The sequence below is a fragment of the Bubalus kerabau genome, chromosome 14 (assembly GCF_029407905.1).
Source record: "Bubalus kerabau isolate K-KA32 ecotype Philippines breed swamp buffalo chromosome 14, PCC_UOA_SB_1v2, whole genome shotgun sequence".
Taxonomy (NCBI): domain Eukaryota; kingdom Metazoa; phylum Chordata; class Mammalia; order Artiodactyla; family Bovidae; genus Bubalus; species Bubalus kerabau.
The window spans coordinates 11,950,771-11,970,450 of NC_073637.1; the positions used below are offsets into that span (position 1 = coordinate 11,950,771).

Genomic DNA, 19,680 nt, shown 5'->3' on the forward strand with positions numbered 1-19,680 from the left:
GTCTATTGAGTCAGTGATGCCATCCAGCCATCTCATCCTCTGCCACCCACTTCTTCTCTTGCTCTCAATCTTGCCCAGCATCAGGGTCTTTTCCAATGAGTCAGTTCGTCACATCAGGTGGCCAAAGTATTAGAGCTTCAGCTTCAGCATCAGTCCTTCCAATGAATATCCAGGGTTGATTTTCTTTAGAACTGATTGGTTTAATCTCCTTGCAGTCCAAGGGACTCTCAAGAGTCTTCTCCAGCACCACAGCTCAAAAGCATCAATTCTTTAGCACTCAGCCCTCTTTATGGTCCAGCTCTCATATTCGTATGTGACTACTGGGAAAACCATAGCTTTGACTATACAGGCCTTTGTTGAGAAAGTGATGTCTCTGCTTTTTAATATGCTCTCTAGGTTTTTTCTTCCCTTTCTTCTTTTCCCCTCTCTTCCTTTCCCTTCCCTTTTCTTTCTCCACCTCTGTCCCTCTCTCTCTTTGTTCTTCTTTCTTACCCCAACTTGTAATTGCAGTCAATACAGAGAAGCTAAATGTACAGATGAGAAAACTCTGCTAGGTTATAATTTGTCACTGTATAAAACTCAGAGTCCCATGGAGAAGCTTCCTCCAATACTCTGGGCACATATGACAAAACTCTGCACCTGGACTTGACTCCTGGTTTTCCTTGCAAAGTAACAGTTGAGTTGGTTGATGTGGTCAAGCCTCCAGAAACAGTGTCTCCTCCTAAAACAAAATCCATTAATATTGATATTAATTGATATTAATATTAATAAGAATTCCTTGATGATGCTGTCTTTAACTGGAATATTTAAGGAAGTGTTCGTGAGTCCTAAAGTTAGGAGGGCTGAGTATTCTGCAGGGGAGGATTGATCATGTGATATGGAATGGATTTTGGCATCAGACATATTCTCGGTTCCACTGTCAATCAAGCAAATGTTTGGGATAGGATTCGTGCATGCCAGCTCAGTCAGTCAGTCATTTGTGACTCTTTGCAACTCTATGAACTGTAGCCCACCAGGCTCCTCTGTCCATGGGATTTCCCAGGCGAGAATACTGGAGTGGGGTTTCATGTCCCCCTCCAGGGATCTTCCCAAACCAGGGATCGAACTCACATCTCTTGGGTCTCCTGCATTGGCAGGCAGACTCTTTACCACTGTGCCACTTGGGAAGCCCCAGGATCGGACTGAGGGAGCCACAAAGCGTGATGAGACACGGAGAATGCTGTTCCCACCCCCAGAGATCTGATGGAGCAAGGAGAGGGGTGGTATTATCAAAACCTGGTGAGAGCTGTCATGTTAGTTACACAGGAACACAGTCTTTGCCCAGGCTGCTGCAGAATGAGGGCTTGTCCCAGTCTCTCTCTCTCTCTTCCTGTCTTTATGGCTCCTTCCTGAACTAGCCATGGAAGAACCCAAATGGAAATTGAAGACAAAGAGACCTGATACCGCCCAGAGATATCAGCATAGAGAGGGGCACAAAAGGGCAGCTCTTTAGGGGCAAAAAGCTGATCTAGAGAACCCCAAGGTATCCTCTATGACTACGAGCCAGGGAGCACATACCGGAGAAAGAAGAGAGAAGAGAACCAAATCCCAATGGTTCCTCCTTAGTCTCTGCCCACTGCCTTTTTCTGGAGGCAGCCTATGTGAAAACTTCTATACTAGTGGCTGCAATTTTGGGGTGTTTATTGTGTAAAACAAAGTTGGCTTAAAACTCAACATTAAGAAAACTAAGATCATGGCATCCAGTCCCCTATCACTTCATGGCAAATAGGTGGGGAAACAATGGAAACAGTGAAAGACTTTATTTCTGGGGGGCTCCGAAATCACTGCAGATGGTGACTGCTGCTGCTGCTAAGTCACTTCAGTCGTGTCCGACTCCGTGCGACCCCACAGACGGCAGCCCACAGGCTCCCCGTCCCTGGGATTCTCCAGGCAAGAACACTAGAGTGGGTTGCCATTTCCTTCTCCAATGCATGAAAGTGAAAAGTGAAAGTGAAGTCGCTCAGTCGTGTCCGACTCTTAGTGACCCCATGGACTGCAGCCTACCAGGCTCCTCCATCCATGGGATTTTCCAGGCAAGAGTACTGGAGTGGGGTGCCATTGCCTTCTCCGGCAGATGGTGACTGTAGCCATGAAATTAAAAGACGCTTGCTCCTTGGAAGAAAAACTATGATCAACCTAGACAGCATATTAAAAATCAGAGACATTACTTTGCCAACAAAGGTCTATCTAGTCAATGCTGTGGTTTTTCCAGTAGTCATGTATGGATGTGAGAGTTGGACTATAAAGAAAGCTGAGTGCTGAAGAATTGATGCTTTCGAACTGTGGTGTTGGAGAAGACTCTTGAGAGTCTCTTGGATTGCAAGGAGATCCAACCAGTCCATCCTAAAGGAAATCAGTCCTGAATATTCATTGGAAGGACTGATGCTGAAGCTGAAATTCCAATACTTTGGCCACCTGATGTGAAGAACTTACTCTCTAGAAAAGATCTTGATGCTGGGAAATATTGAAGGCAGGAGGATAAGGGGATGACAGGATGGGATGGTTGGATGGCATCACCAACTTGATGGACATGAGTTTGAGTAAGCTCCAGGAGTTGGTGATGGACAGGGAAGCCTGATGTGCTGCAGTCCATGGGGTTGCAAACAGTTGGACACGACTGAGCTACTGAATTGAACTGAACTGACTGTGTAAATGCTAAGTAGTTCTTTATGTATAGCAACTGCCTCCCCACCCCACCTTTTTAAAAAAAATTTTTGGCCACACCCTCTGCAGTGGAAACACAGAGTTTTAACCACTGGACCACCTGGGAAGTCAGATAGTTGCCTCCTTCAATCTTTATAACTACTCACAAAGAATCATTACCTATGATGATTCTTCTATGACTGCTAAGCTATAATAACGTTGAGAGTAAGTTTTGTGTGTTATTTTATCTTATCTTTGCAATAACCCTAGATCATAGGGATTCCTTTTTTCTTTTGCATGTGAAGAAATAGTAAGTTCACTGGAATATAAGCTTCAGGCAGAAGAGACTTGTTCTGTATCCCCAGAGCCCAGGATAGTGCCTAGAACATGTAGAATAGGTCATCAGTAGTCATTTCTATTAAAAACCAAAATAGACTCAGAGGCTCTCGGAGCTAGAGTGTTGGGGTTAAATTCTGACTCCCAAACTCTAAAATCCTAAACCATAGAAGCTTCCTGGATAATTGAAGGGTGGCAACTGAGAACAGACACTTTCTTTCTTCCCTTGGGTACCCATGAAAATTTGCCTCATGAACTTCCCCGGCAGTTCAATGTTAGGACTCCATGCTTCCACTGTAGGGGGCATTTTTTCCATCCCTGGTTGGGGAACTAAGAGCCTGCAAACCACACTGCGCATGGCCAGGGGAAAAAAAAAAAAAAGGTCTTGAGAATCTTTAACTGAGGCATCCCCTAAGGGAGGGCAGGAAGCTGAACAGCTCACATCCCTTTAGTCTGTCCACCACCAAGCTCATTCATTCATTCAACAAACATATCCCAAAGGCCTGAAGTGTTAACAGTCTGTATATTTCATGGGGGCAGGGCCTATGTTTCTTTGGTCCATCTTTTTGTAGTCCTAGCATGCTGCCTCACCTATTGGAGGCACTCAGTAAATATTTGTTGCCTCTACGAATGAATGAGGAGCAGACTTCCCTGGTGGCTCAAACAGTAAAGAATCTGCCTGCAATGCTGGAGACCCGGGTTTGGTCCCTGGGTGGGGAAGATCCCCTGGAGAAGGGAATGGCTACCCACTCCAGTATTCTTGCCTATAGAATCCCATGGACAGAGGAGCCTGGTGGGATACAGCCCAGGGAATCACAAAGAGTCAGACACAACTGAGAGGCTAACACACACACACACACACACATACACACAGGTTAAGTGTAAGCACTGTGCAAGGCCCTGGGGATGTAGAGTTGACAGCGGATGAGACTGATCACCACCATATAAGAGTGATGATAGATGACTATATGAGATACAGTCCCACAGAGAAGAAAACAAAGAGGAGAGTTGCTTCTACATGGGGTGAGGACTAGGCTGAGTCTTGAGCTCTGTGAATTGAATAGGTCATGGATCCCCAACCTTTGGGATGTAATGCTTGATAATCCTAGATGGAGCTGATGTGGTAATAATAGAAATAAAGTGCACAATAAATGTGATGTGCTTGAATCATCCCCAAACCAACTCCCCACCAACCGTGAAAAAATTATCTTCCGTGAAACCGGTCCCTGGTGCCAAAAAGGTTGGGCACCACTGGAGTAGATGGCAAGGAAGCTGTGCAGAAAGCATGCTAGGAAAACTCCTGCTGGTTTTCCCAGGACCAAGCAAAGGAAAACCTGGTTTTCCCAGGTTTTAAAGCAAAGTTCTGTGTTCCAGGAAAACCAAGACCAATTGGTCATGCTAGTACCACTTACTAGCTCTGTGGCCCTGGGTAATTGCTTAACCTCTCTGAGTCTTATTTTTCATTTCCATGAAATGGAGCTAATAAGACCAAGTCTGTTAGTTTCTCAGTCCAACTCTTTGTGACCCCATGGAGTGTAGCCCACCAGTCTCCTCTATCGATGGAATCCTCCATGAAAGAATACTGGAGTGGGTTGCCGTTCCCTTCTCCAGGGACTCTTCCCAACACAAGGATTGGAACTGGGTCTTCTGCATTGCAGGCAGATTCTTTGCCATCTGAGCCACCATGGAAGCTCCTTTGGGTTGCTATAAAATAGCATACATAAAGGCCAAAGCTCAGTATTTGGTACACAATTGGAGTGTGTAAAGGGAAGCTCTCCTCACTTTCCCTCCCTTGCAAAGAAGCAGGAGATGCTAAGGGTAGAGTTACCTGAGCCTGGAAAACACTATTGGAACAATTACTGGCCACTTGGTTTGTCCCTTTCTCTGAATACTGTGGAATAAACATTGTAAATGGGCTAGTATCTTAAAGAGCCGCTTTGCCTGAGCATAGTTTATTTTAAATTTTGAGCTACTGCTTGTTATACTTCTGATATTTTTTAAAAATTTAACTTCATCATCTTACCTTATCTATTTTTGAAGGGTTTAAACATTTATTTTTCCTCACCTCCAGTCCTTCCTATTTTTAGCCGTTAACATTTTTACTTCCTCCTTAATGTCAGAGTTTTGTTTAATCCATTTTTTTAAAATCCTATACTCCTCTTATTTTTTTTAATTCTGTTTTTCAGAATAATTCTCTCTTCTTGTTCTTGTTCTCATCTGAAAAGACTGCCTTTCCCCCTCATTACTTTGTCATTTCTCACTGAACTCAGAGTTTTTAATGTACTTTTTTCATCATTTAATTCATCATGCTATCATACACCCTCTGAATTCAGCCTGCCAGCATCATTTTTTTCCCTTAGATACGCTCTTAAGTTTACTACTTCAATGCTCTGTTATTTTTTTAAACTTCATTACGTAGTATCTCGGAGAAGGCAATGGCACCCCACTCCAGCACTCTTGCCTGGAAAATCCCATGGGCGGAGGAGCCTGGTGGACTGCAGTTCAGGGGGTCGCTAGGAGTCGGACACGACTGAGTGACTTCACTTTCACTTTTCACTTTCATGCATTGGAGAAGGAAATGGCAACCCACTCCAGTGTTCTTGCCTGGAGAATCCCAGGGACGGGGAGCCTGTGGGCTGCCGTCTGTGGGGTCGCACAGAGTCGGACACGACTGAAGCGACCTAGCAGCAGCAGCAGCAGCATGTACTATCTATAATTTCTTCTCCTAATTCAGTATGTATTATTATAAAGGACAAGCAGGAAGCTTGGTCTCAGGCTGACAGCTGTAAGAAGAACCCAGGACCGTGACAGAGGACGCTGGCAGTGGTACCTTTGTGCCTCCAGTTGGCTCAGCTGAGCCCATCAGATCAGATCAGTCGCTCAGTTGTGTCCGACTCTTTGCGACCCCATGAATCACAGCACGCCAGGCCTCCCTGTCCATCACCAACTCCCGGAGTTCACTCAGACTCACGTCCATTGAGTCAGTGATGCCATCCAGCCTTCTCATCCTCTGTCGTCCCCTTCTCTTCCTGCCCCCAATCCCTCCCAGCATCAGAGTCTTTTCCAATGAGTCAACTCTTCCCATGAGGTGGCCAAAGTACTGGAGTTTCAGCTTTAGCATCATTCCTTCCAAAGAAATCCCAGGGCTGATCTCCTTCAGAATGGACTGGTTGGATCTCCTTGCAGTCCAAGGGACTCTCAAGAGTCTTCTCCAATACCACAGTTCAAAAGCATCAATTCTTCGGCACTCAGCCTTCTTCACAGTCCAACTCTCACATCCATACATGACCATAGGAAAAACCATAGCCTTGACTAGACGGACCTTTGTTGGCAAAGTAATGTCTCTGCTTTTGAATATGCTATCTAGGTTGGTCATAACTTTCTTTCCAAGGAGTAAGTGTCTTTTAATTTCATGGCTGCAGTCACCATCTGTAGTGATTTTGGAGCCCAGAAAAATAAAGTCTGCCACTGTTTCCACTGTTTCCCCATCTATTTCCCATGAAGTGGTGGGACTGGATGCCATGATCTTCGTTTTCTGAATGTTGAGCTTTAAGTCAACTTTTTCACTCTCCACTTTCACTTTCATCAAGAGGCTTTTGAGTTCCTCTTCACTTCCTGCCATAAGGGTGGTGTCATCTGCATATCTGAGGTTATTGATATTTCTCCCGGCAATCTTGATTCCAACTTGTGTTTCTCCCAGTCCAGCGTTTCTCATGATGTACTCTGCATATAAGTTAAATAAACAGGGTGACAATATACAGCCTTGACGAACTCCTTTTCCTATTTGGAACCAGTCTGTTGTTCCATGTCCAGTTCTAACTGTTGCTTCCTGACCTGCATACAAATTTCTCAAGAGGCAGATCAGGTGGTCTGGTATTCCCATCTCTTTCAGAATTTTCCACAGTTTATTGTGATCCACACAGCCAAAGGCTTTGGCATAGTCAATAAAGCAGAAATAGATGTTTTTCTGGAATCCTCTTTCTTTTTCCATGATCCAGCGGATGTTGGCAATTTGATCTCTGGTTCCTCTGCCTTTTCTAAAACCAGCTTGAACATCAGGAAGTTCACGGTTCACATATTGCTGAAGCCTGGCTTGGAGAATTTTGAGCATTACTTTACTAGTGTGTGAGATGAGTGCAATTGTGCGGTAGTTTGAGCATTCTTTGGCATTGCCTTTCTTTGGGATTGGAATGAAAACTGACCTTTTCCAGTCCTGTGGCCACTGCTGAGTTTTCGAAATGTGCTGGCATATTGAGTGCAGCACTTTCACAGCATCATCTTTCAGGATTTGGAATAGCTAACTGGAATTCTATCACCTCCACTAGCTTTGTTCGTAGTGGTGCTTTCTAAGGCCCACTTGACTTCACATTCCAGGATGTCTGGCTCTAGGCCAGTGATCACACCATCATGATTATCTGGATCATGAAGATCTTTTTTGTACAGTTCTTCTGTGTATTCTTGCCATCTCTTCTTAATATCTTCTGCTTCTGTTAGGTCCATACCATTTCTGTCCTTTATCGAGCTCATCTTTGCATGAAATGTTCCTTTGGTATCTCTGATTTTCTTGAAGAGATCCCTAGTCTTTCCCATTCTGTTGTTTTCCTCTATTTCTTTGCATTGATCGCCGAAGAAGGCTTTCTTTTCTCTTCTTGCCATTCTTTGGAACTCTGCATTCAGATGTTTATATCTTTCCTTTTCTCCTTTGCTTTTTGCTTCTCTTCTTTTCACAGCTATTTGTAAGGCCTCCCCAGACAGCCATTTTGCTTTTTTGCATTTCTTTTCCATGGGAATGGTCTTGATCCCTGTCTCCTGTACAATGTCATGAACCTCATTCCGTAGTTCATCAGGCACTCTATCTATCAGATCTAGGCCCTTAAATCTATTTCTCACTTCCACTGTATAATCATAAGGGATTTGATTTAGGTCATACCTGAATGGTCTAGTGGTTTTCCCTACTTTCTACAGTTTAAGTCTGAATTTGGCAATACGGAGTTCATGGTCTGAGCTACAGTCAGCTCCAGGTCTTGTTTTTGCTGACTGTATAGAGCTTCTCCATCTTTGGCTGCAAAGAATATAATCAATCTGATCTCGGTGTTGACCATCTAGTGATGTCCATGTATAGAGTCTTCTCTTGTGTTCTTGGAAGAGGGTGTTTGTTATGACCAGTGCATTTTCTTGGCAAAACTCTATTAGTCTTTGCCCTGCTTCATTCCGTATTCCAAGGCCAAATTTGCCTGTTACTCCAGGTGTTTCTTGACTTCCTACTTTTGCATTCCAGTCCCCTATAATGAAAAGGACACCTTTTTTGGGTGTTAGTTCTAAAAGGTCTTGTAGGTCTTCATAGAACCATTCAAATTTAGCTTCTTCAGCGTTACTGGTTGGGGCATAGACTTGGATTACTGTGATATTGAATGGTTTGCCTTGGAAACGAACAGAGATCATTCTGTCGTTTTTGAGATTGCATCCAAGTACTGCATTTCAGACTCTTTTGTTGACCACGATGGCCATGATGACCATGATGGCTGAGCCCATGGAGCGTCCTAATCACCCCCATCCCAGTCTTCTCTGAGTCCTTAACTCAGAGAGGGTGATAACTCTTCCTGCTGCTGTACTGCTGGACATCTTTCTCAAACACAAAGCTTCCCAGGTTGCTTACCTGCTCAGACCTCCATGAGTCATTCTTGTGATATAACATACAACAAAAGCAATAATAATAATAATAATAACCATGACCTCAGTCAACACATAGTAAGCAATGATTGTCTTATAAGCCTTTTGCGGATTGCTATCATTACTTATACAACGGCATCTTTAGGTGGGCATTCTTCTGTTACAAGTGAGGGCTGTATTAACTAACTGGGCCAAGATTACATAACAAATAAGTGGCATTATTGGAAACTCGGATGGCTCAGATGGTAAAGAATCTGCCTGTAACGCAGGAGATCTGAGTTCAGTCTCTGGGTCGGGAAGATCCCCTAGAGAAGGGAATGGCAACCCACTCCAGTATTCTTGCCTGAAGAATTCCATGGACAGAGGAGCCTGGTGGGCTACAGCCTGTGGGTTCACAAGGAGTCAGACATGACTGAGCAACTTTCACTTTCACTCACTCATTGGGAACCCAGATCCTCAACCACTGGGATAAACTGCTAAGTGCTACAGAGCAAAGCAAACCAAACCATTTAATATCCATGCCCTTAGTGAGGGGAATGACCTGCCTGGGTCACCCAGGGGGTGAAAGATGGGATTGAATGACTCCATAATCCCCCCTACTACCTTCTCTACATAGTAAACAATGAGCAGAAACATTCTTTGTAAATTAGTGTAAATACAAGAGATGTTAATACTTCATGGTCCTCTGGGTTATTTCTGAACCTGAAGGGAAAAAATCTTTTTCTCCTGTGTTCAGAACACCCCTGAAGCTTCAATAAGAAATATGATGTAGGACTGGTTAACTCAAGAAATGTTGTGCTCAAACCCATTCATATAAACTCAAAGAGACAACATCTTCAAAGTCAAACTAAAGAGAGCTAGGAACATTCGGGATTACACCTATGACCTTTTCATTTTTGGCATCATAGCATACTGCATCCTCACAGAATGATTTTCAGTGCTTGGTTTAGGAGGTAGCTTCTTTCTCAAGAAAACAGGAAGAGAAACCAGCTAGAATAGTAATTTGTAATGCATCATTTTTTCAGAGATAAAAAAATATATATTGCACTGTACACTAGAATTTGGGGGGAAAATAACCTCATATTTATATATACAACATTTATTGGATATCTGTTACCCGCTATGCATATTCACATATATATATATATATATAATACAAATATTTATTGTTCATTGTTCAGTGGTTAAGTCGTGTCTGACTCTTTACAACTTCATGGACTGTAGCACGCCAGGCTTCCCTATCCTTCACCATCTCTTAGACGTAAATATATAGCTATACATGTATGTATTTGTATGTGGTGAAGTTTTATTCCCATTGTTCAGATGAGAAAGTTCAAAAGGCGAAAAGTGGTCGTACGCCTATGGTCATATGCCTAGTAAATGGGGGCAACAGGAAGTGCAACCCAGGTCTCTGGTTGCAGAAGCTACAGCACCGGGCAGATGTGAAGGCCCTTGGTGTGTGGCTGCCCCACTCACTTTGTCAGGACCCCCAGAACTAGGTCTTCTTTGCTTGCACGTAGACTTTCTCTAGTTGAGCAGGGATTATTCTCTAGTGTTGGTGCAGTGGCTGCTCTTGTTGCACAACATGGGCTCTAGGTCCAAGGGCTTCAGCAGTTGCAGCACGCAGGCTCAGCAGTTGTGGCACACGGGCTTAGTTGCCCCCTAGCAGTGTGTAGAATCTTCCCTGACCAGAGATCGAACCCATGTCCCCTGCATTGGCAGACGGATTCTTATTCACTATACCTCCAGGGAATTCCTCCTTACTAAATTAAAAAAGTAAAACTGTCCACAGGTTCAGGCCCCATAGTCACTTTCCCAGAGTTAGTCTTTCCATACACACAGTAGCACTTGAAAGGATGCTTTTGGAAACGCAGAAATGAATGGAAGGGCAGTCTTTCTCCTGTTCTTATAATAAAGTGCGTCTCTTCTAGCCTGCAGCTTGGACTGCAGACTGTGGCACTGCTCCCTGTACAAAGCGAACTGCAGAGAAAATGAGATGCACGTCCCTGTGGCATAACTTTGAATGCAGAAGGGTGGGGGGATCCCCAGTGAGTCAGTCCTCCGGTCTGGCCGGTTGGCAATGAATGGCACAGATCTTGCTGCCATGATAAAAGCGCAAATACTGTGTCAAATGGGGCAGCTGACTCTGCCAGCCTTTCCAGCTCTCCACTGCCTGGCCTCAAATAGCAGTGCCCACACTGTGGACACCGCCCCAGGGAGGAAGGGGCCAGCCTGGCCCACACAGAGAAGCTTCCATCTCCAGGGCTTGGAGGAAGACATGATGGGGAAGGTGAGGAGGGACTCATCCTATCTGGATGAATTTGTTGAGGGCTTCCCACTCACAGTGATAACATCCCTCTTCCCAGGCATCACAAAACTGCACCCAAGAGGTGGGTCATTGAAATTCACTCATGTGACTCCGTCAAGTTAATTAGATTCGACAAGTGTTTGTTGAGTATTACAATGCCAGACCCTGTGTTAAGAGATGAGATACAATGAAATGGTCTCTGCCCTGTGGGAGTCCAGAATTTAGTGATGTTAGTGAACGCAAGTTCATGTCCCTGATGCACAATGAAGCCAAATAATACCAGAACACCAGAGTTCGGAGCAGAGAAAGGCTTATTGCTGGGCTATGCAAGGAGATGGATGACTTGCGCCCCAAACCAACACAAACTCCCCAAAATGGTCTCAGCAAAACATTTTTAAAGGCAAAGTGAGGGAAGGGTGAGGTTGATTGTGGCAAACTTCTTGATGCAGAAACACTTTGTCCACATAGGTCAGGTCACAATGTTCCTGTAATTCTCCAGCTAAACAAATATTCCTCTCTGTTTACTTTTTATCCCTTGTTTGAGTGGAAAAGCATCATACCCTTAAAAGCCAGAGCCTTGAGAACAGGCTATCCTGTGTACTTTAAACTATAGGCAACATTCCTAACTCTTAAGCAAAAGCAATAGAATATAAAGGTTAAAGTAAAATAAATAGATCCATATGGAGTCAACTTTGTTCTTCCCAATACAGCATGACTGATGGACCTATATATAGGAGGTCAAAAGGCAATGTTATTTATGATCTTCAGACCGTTTTCATGAAGCAGTGATTCCCTATGGCAACCCATGGACCCACTGCAGAAAGTGATTTTGGGAGATTGCTAAAAAATGAAGATTCCCAGGCCTCATTCCTGTATATGTTTATTCAGTAGGTCTGAGTAGGACTGAGGGAATCTGCATCTTTTTAAGCCCCTAGATGATTTGCATGTGTGGTAAGAATAAGTAATTTCCTGGAGGTCACTCTCATCTCCTCTCTTCTTTTCATCATCTACACAAAATTTATCAGTGAATCTTGTCTCTACCTTTGACATGTATTCAGGGCCTGGCCCGATCTCACCAGCTGCGCACCATCCTGGTCCAAGCCCACAATCTCTCTTCATTCGAACTTCCTAAAAGCCTTGTAACTTTTCTCCTTAACTCCACCCTGGCCCCTTGTAGAGTCTGTTTTCTTCACAGCAGCCAGTGCTTGACCCTTAAAACATGGAAGGTGGGTCATGTCTCCCAGGACTGAGGACTCTCCAGTGCCTTCCTGTCTCACACAGAGAAAAGCCAGTATTCTTTTAATTTTTTGGCCATGCTGTTCAACATGTGGGATCTTAGTTCCCCGACCAGGGATCAAACCTGAGTCCCCTGCAGTGGAAGTGTAGAGTGTTAGCCACTGGACGCCCCAGGGAAGTCCCTAAAGTCAATATTCTTATCATGTGCAAGACCATGCACAGTCTGACACTTTGGTACCTTTCAGGGCTCGTCTCCTAAAAGCGCCTCCATCCTCCTGCCCCCTTCTCTGTCCAACCATGGTGGACTTCATGATGGGCTTGAGCGGGCTTCTTCTCCACCTCAGAGTCTTTGTGCTTTCTGTTTCCTCCTCCTGAATCACTCTTCCCAAATATTCCATGACTCTCTTCATTTTTTTAGATCTTGCTCAAATATCTCTTATCAGAGAGTTTTCTCTGAACTCCCTTTAAATGAGCAGTCCCAACCTTACTCCATCACTGTCTATCTTCCTTATGCTGCCATATTTTTCTTCTTAGTATTTATCTCACACAAAGCATCACCATGTGTTAAATGATAGGCTTGACGTGTTCAGTCGTGTCTGACTCTTTGCAACCCCACAGACTGTAGCCCACTAGACTCCTCTGTCCATGGGATTCTCCAGGCAAGAATACTGGAGTGGGCTGCCATTTTTTCCTCCAGGGGATCTTCCTGACCCAGGATCAAAACCATGTCACCTACATCTCCTGCATTGCAGTTGGATTCTTTACCACTGAGCCAACAGGGAAGCCCCTATGTGTTAAATATTCCTTGGTTTATTTGTTCATTACCTGTTTCCTACCACTAGAATGAGAGCTGAGCTTTATCTGCTTTGCCAGCTTATAAAACTGTACTTGACACACAGAACTTGCTCCATAAATAATTTTGAATAGATAAATTATTTAGTAGTGAAGGGTTAGGAAGACTTCTCAATGGCAGTTTACAGATATGTAAGGGTAGAAAAATAAAGCATTGATCAACAGATGTTTCTTAAGCATCTCACATTCAGTATGTCAGCTCTGGGGCAGAGGTGGCTTACAAGTGGGGCTTACAGGGATCTAGAGAGAGCTGTAAGTTGGAGGGATTGTTTAGGATAACCAACTTGAGACATCATAGCAATATATACCCCTCTCTTTCATGGAAACACAGATCTGCAGCTTCTACAATGGAATAGCACCTACATAAAACTTGCTTTAAAAATAATTCAACATTTTAGTATTATTAGATACTTATTTGATACTAAAATGCAACAGTAAAGATATTTGGGTGGTCAACTACTGATCAAAGATCAAGTCCACATACAAGTGGTTGTTTGAGGACTCTTTTCTCCTCCAGCATCTCCACCTTTGCTTCCTCTCAGCTTTTGTTCCCCTGGTTCCTGAGTCTTGAACACTCAGCTCTGCTTCTGAAGCTCTCAGACACCTCCTTTGAAATGTGCAGATGCCCTTAGGAAGAAAGAAGCCCCAAATGCTAGGCTCACCTTTTTGGGTATAATTCTTCTCAATCTTGATTTCTCATGTTTTTGTTTTTTCCCTGTTTTTACTGCCTTGTTATATCATCACAAGTGACTTTGTCTGAATAACCTATTCTTCCTATTTTAACATATGCATGGACATATACATGCAAGTACATATATATATATTTTCTTTTGTACTGGGCATTAGGATCACATTGAACTCATAGATTAGTGCTGTAATACAGTTTTAAATGTTATATCTTAATGTACCATACAGGTTTGCTCATGTCATTAAATATTTTAATACAACTTTATATTATCTCATATATGCATGCTTCAGTCATTCAGCCGTTTCCCCTACTCCTAAAATACACAATTTCCATTTATTTTTTGTTTTCATTAATAAATGAACATCCCTTAACAGAAACTTCTGATCCTATGTATGATTGTTTCCTTAAGATAGATGGCTAGAAGTTAGGTCACTGGGTGGAAAGAAATGAGTAAACTTTACCACCCACACCAGCAATGTGTAAGAATAATTTCATTTTTTATAAAAAACCTACTTATTTTTGAGACTTGACTCATGCTTTTCTGCTTAGATTAGAGCAATATTCTCTTTTATTTTCCTTTTTGGGTAGTCTCTTTTTCACATTTAAGTCTTTATTTCATTGGCATTTATTTTGATATATATTATGAGGTGGCTATCATCCATTTTTTCAATAGATGAAAAATTATCCTGTTACTGACAATTATTTTTCCACTGAATTGTTGAGCTATATGTATTGAATACAAACTCATCATGTTTTCTATTTTATTTCACTAAGTTTTCAGTTGAGATTTTCACTATTGTCAGAATTTTAATTATTGTTCCCTGATGGTGTATATTATCTTCCGGCTGTGCAATGACCCTCTGTAATCACTTTTGTAAAAATGTCTCCAGTATTCTAACTCATATATTCTTTCAGATACACTTTTAAGTCATCTTCCAAGTTCCAAAAGAAAATTCCACTTGGGATTTGGGTTGCTAGTAATATTAAAGCCATAAAGCAATTTGAGTGGCTTATTTACGTAGTTAATAGCTAGCATCCCTTTATCAGAAATGCTTCCCCCTCATTTATCTCTTGTAAAGTTAGGTACTTTCGGTTTTTTCCAGTTCCCACACATTTTTAAAATTTTGTCAAGGATTTTTGTGGGGGTATTTTACATTATTATTGGTATTTCAAGATCGTTAGTCCATCATATCTTGTGAGTAATGATGAGTGGTACAGAGGAGAGTTATTCATACATTCATTCATTCATTCACCAAATATCCTGCACACATTAGGTGCCAGATAACAGGCACTGTGCTTAAGCACTTTTCAGCCACTATGCTAGGTACTAGGTATCAGTACACGGTAAAATAAACATCATCCTGTAGCATCAGAAGTAATAATCCAATGTGATAAAATAGGTACCAGACAACCAAGCCTGCAAATAAATATAAATTGTGATAAGTGCTCAGTGTGCAAGGATAAAGAATGGTAGGGCAGTCTTACTTTTTTAAGATGCTTAATTAAATTTATTTTTATTTATTATTCTTTGGCTGCATCACACAGTATGCAGATTTTAGTTCCCTGACCAGGACCAAATCTGTGCCCCCCACAATGGAAGTGCATATTCTTAACCACTGGACTGCCAGGGAAGTCTCTACAAACATTTTTGATTCATACAATAATAGTTAGATTTATCAACACCACTGAGTAGTATTTAAGTATTTTAATACATCCTAAAATATCCATTCAGATTATTTCCACTTTCAAGCCCTCATAGAAAACGCTGCTCTTAACATTCTCGGGCATGTTTCCTGGGCTGTTTGTGCAAAGATGGCTCTGGGTATGAAGGGGAAAGGTTCAGTTCCAGTAATGTGCAAATTCAAGATTAGTATGCAAAGTCCAAGGAGCAATGTCAGTTCACATTGCCAACAGCATCCTTACCGATTTGATGATGCCCCACTATTTTTTTTTTCCTTTTTGGTGCCAACCTGGTAGATGTAGAATGGGTGTGGATTTTTAACTTATAGTTCCTAGATTGTTATCCTTATTTTCATGTTGATATTCTCTTGTTTTTGAAATACCCCACTTCTCTTTTGCCCTTGTATCCTATAAGACTGCTTTTATTTTTATAGATTTATACAAGTTCTTCATGTGAGCTTAAATTAATTTTTGCCAGTTGTAGGTGTTGCAAATATCTCTACTTATAGTGTTTTCCATTTAATTAAAGCTGTCTTTCAATGAATAGAAATGCTTAATTTTAATTTTGTCAAATATATCAATCTATTTTTATGGTTTGTATTCTTTGCATTTAATTTTAAAAATTTATCAAAATAGTAAAATATTTGTGCCTTTCATATTTAAGACATTAATCCACTTGCAATGTATTCCTATATATTGGATTAGGCAGGAATTTACTTTTACTTTATTTTCCAAGTGAATAACAAATTTTTCTAACACCCTTTGTTGAAAAGGCCTTATTTTCTCCTTAGAAATAGAGTGCATTATTATCAAGTTTGTGTGTTTATGTTTCTGGGCTCTCCATTCACATCCACTGGTCAATTTCTGTATCCCCCTGTAAATACCAGGATGTCTTAATTATTATGGCTTTATAACAATTCTGTTACCTGGTACTGTAAGTCTCCTATGCTGTTTCCTTTAGGAATATTTTATGTATTCTTTTTTTAAATTTTATTTATTTATGGCAGTTCAAATCTCAGTTCAGTTCTTTTACCATTAACTCGATCATTTGCTGTTTGCCCTGTGCATATGTGGGTCAGAGAAGAGTTTATATAGGAATTTAATGTTCTTCCTCACTGGTTCTCTTCTTTGGGGGCTTTTCCCATCACTTTTCAGCAACTACAGTTGTTCTGAACCTTACTATTTTTTATTCATTGATTTTTAATTGTAGGATAATGGCTTTATAATATTGTGTTGGTTTCTGCCACTCATCAGCGTGAATCAGCCATAAGTACTGAACCTTATTCTTTGCTTCTTCAGACCAACTGGGTTTCCCATTGCAATTTTTCACCTTCAAACTATACCTTATGTTATCTGCCCTCAAGCTAAAGCCATAAAAATCAAGACAGCTTTACTATGCTGTTTTTTTTTTTTTTCTTCCATCTATTGACTCCTTTCCAGAATCTCCTGCTTTTCTTCACCAGAGAGAAGTTTGGGACGGGGCAGATGTGCTTCCTAAGTGGCTCAGATGGTAGAGTCTGCCTGTAATCCAGGAAACCCGGGTTCAATCCTTGGGTCTGCAAATTTCCCTGGAGAAGGAAATGGCAACCCACTCCAGGATTCCAGCCTGGAGAATTCCGTGGACAGAGCATGCGGACTATGGTCCATGGGATCACAAAGAGTCAGGCACGACTGAGCAACTAACACTTTCAATTTCAAATGTGAAAATACAAAATTTAACTTAAGAGTTAAAGAGACTTTGGCACCTGGGAGATGGGTAATGGCAATGGAAATAGAAAGCAGTAGACAAATGTGATATTTTCTCTTGAGTTAGGAACATCAGGCCTTGGATGCTCCCCCAAGAAAACCTGGGTACCAAAGTTAAATACAATAGTACCTTTCAACTAACATGTTTCCTGTTTCTTACTAATCTTTCTTGTCTTTTCACCTGCTTCCCCAACCCTTTAAAAAATTAAAAATTTCAGCTAGTGAAGGGATAAGTGAGATAGCATGAGGAAGGAAGCTTTCCTTGAGGTTTCAAATTTGAGTTCAAATCTGGATTTAGGGAGCTGTTGCTGCTGCTGCTGCTAAGTGGCTTCAGTCGTGTCCGACTCTGTGCGACCCCATAGACAGCAGCCCACCAGGCTCCTCTGTCCCTGGGATTCTCCAGGCAAGAATACTGGAGTGGGTTGCCATTTCCTTCTCCAGTGCATGAAAGTGAAAAGTGAAAGTGAAGTCGCTCAGTCGTGTCCAACTCCTAGCGACCCCATGGACTGCAGCCTTCCAGTCTCCTCTGTCCATGGGATTTTCCAGGCAAGAGTACTGGAGTGGGGTGCCATTGCCTTCTCCGGGATTTAGGGAGGGAGAAGCTTTAAACTGGATTGAGTGGTTGAAGAAGGGCTGTAGGAATAAGTTGACCTGAGAACTGAATGAGGGGCAAAGTTCTATTCAACTGCTACTAAACATTTGGATTATTACCTTAAGATCTACATTGGAAATTTTTTAAAATATATATTTATTTATTTTGGGCTGTCGTGGGTCTTCGTTGCTGCCTGGGTGTTTTTATAGATGCCGCGAGCTGGGGCTACTCGTCATTGCAGTCTGCCGGTTTCTCATTGCGGTAGCAATGAGTGCAGAGTGCAGAGCACAGCCTCTAGGCATGCAGGCTTCAGTAGCTGCGGCTCCCCAGCTCTAGAGCACAGGCTCAATAGTTGTGGCCCACAGGCTTAGTTGCCCCGGGGCGTGTGGGATATTCCCAACCCAGGGATCGAACCCATGTCTCCTGTGTTGGCAGGTGGTTTCTTTATCACTGAGCCACCAGGGAAGCCCTACCTTGGAAGTTTTTATTTAGTCATTCTCGTTGCCTGCAAAGCTCTTCTTTTAACCACTTGACCAAGCTATGTTTGTGACTCTGTTGCAGGCTGTGGCGCAGGCAGTGCTGTTCATGTGTATGAACACAGCTGGGATCTTCATCAGTTACCTGTCAGACCGCGCCCAGCGCCAAGCCTTCCTGGAGACACGGAGGTGTGTGGACGCCAGGCTGCGGCTGGAGACGGAAAACCAAAGACAGGTACCGACTGAAAAGACCCTGTGTCTTGGTGATCACTTAGCCAGTCTCTGAATTCCATAGAGATTTTGTCTCCCCAAACACATCCCGCCTAGCAAGTGTTGTCTCAAAGTCTGTGTCATGGGATTACAGACGCTGAAATAGTTATGTTAGACTCTCAGGTCAAAATGAATTGATCTTAGTTTCCACACTCAGTTGTTCCCCATAAGAAATAAAATGAGTCTAAATATAAAGTGATTTCCTGACGCTTTTCACTGACATCTGTGTTTGTGGAAAAGGCCATGGTTTCTGAAAACCATCTGTATTCTCATCTTTAATTCTTATTTTCTCAAAGTGTAAATTGTTATTTCAAATAAAATTTTTACTACATAGCAATTCAAATTATAGGAAGCTCAGAGAAAAATCTTTTACATGTGTAGTTCCTAATACCTCATCCTGATTTTCAGAAGAGATCACTGAACACAATAAATTTTATGGAACATGATACCAGTCCTCAGATAGGGGATGCGATAGGAAAAGCAGCTTGGTTCAAAGTGGAGACCATGAGTTTTAGCTGGAAGAGGTTAAAAGAAAGGGATTTCTTGGACATCCTATTTAGGTGGGTGTTATAAGGATTTAAAAAATAGCTTTGACCTCAAATGATATGTTTCTCAAAGATAAAATTAGCTTTCAAAAAATAAAGATTTTCTCCTGTTTAAATTATTCATATATAAAAATTAATGCATATCTCTGCCTCTGAAAGTAATGTTCAAAAAGAAATAACAGGAATATATTAAAGTTGGTTATAGAATGAACATATTTTATACTCAAACTGTTTATATACTCTTGGGAATCCTAGGCTCAATAGATATATTAGTTCTACCATACAAGGCTTTTTTTCAAAAAGGTACATCTGTGGATACATGCTTGTTATTTTAAACTTTGTGCAATAATGGTTTGGGAAATTATAAAGAAAATAGCTTCAAAAATGGAACATTTTTTTATCTTAATCTCATCGAATCATCAGTAAAACATGGATCTTTGAAGTGAGCAAAGCTGGGTCTGTTTGATAATGGATGAGGTGGACAGATAAGGTGCAACTTGACAAAATGCAACTCCCAGTGCTGTATGTTATTGCCAGGGGCACAGAAAAAATTATTGAATTTCCAGCTCCTACATGGATTTCATAGGATTTAGAATTGG

General features: G+C 41.9%; 1 protein-coding gene across 1 annotated transcript in view; it reads left to right on the forward strand.

The window, feature by feature from the left end:
- Nucleotides 1-19,680, forward strand: part of ADCY8 (adenylate cyclase 8) — a 229,587-nt gene that overhangs the window by 33,333 nt on the left and 176,574 nt on the right. Inside the window, exon 2 of the mRNA XM_055545749.1 lies at nt 18,352-18,501. Within this exon, the coding sequence (XP_055401724.1) occupies nt 18,352-18,501 (150 nt within the window). The remainder of the gene's footprint in view (nt 1-18,351; nt 18,502-19,680) is intronic.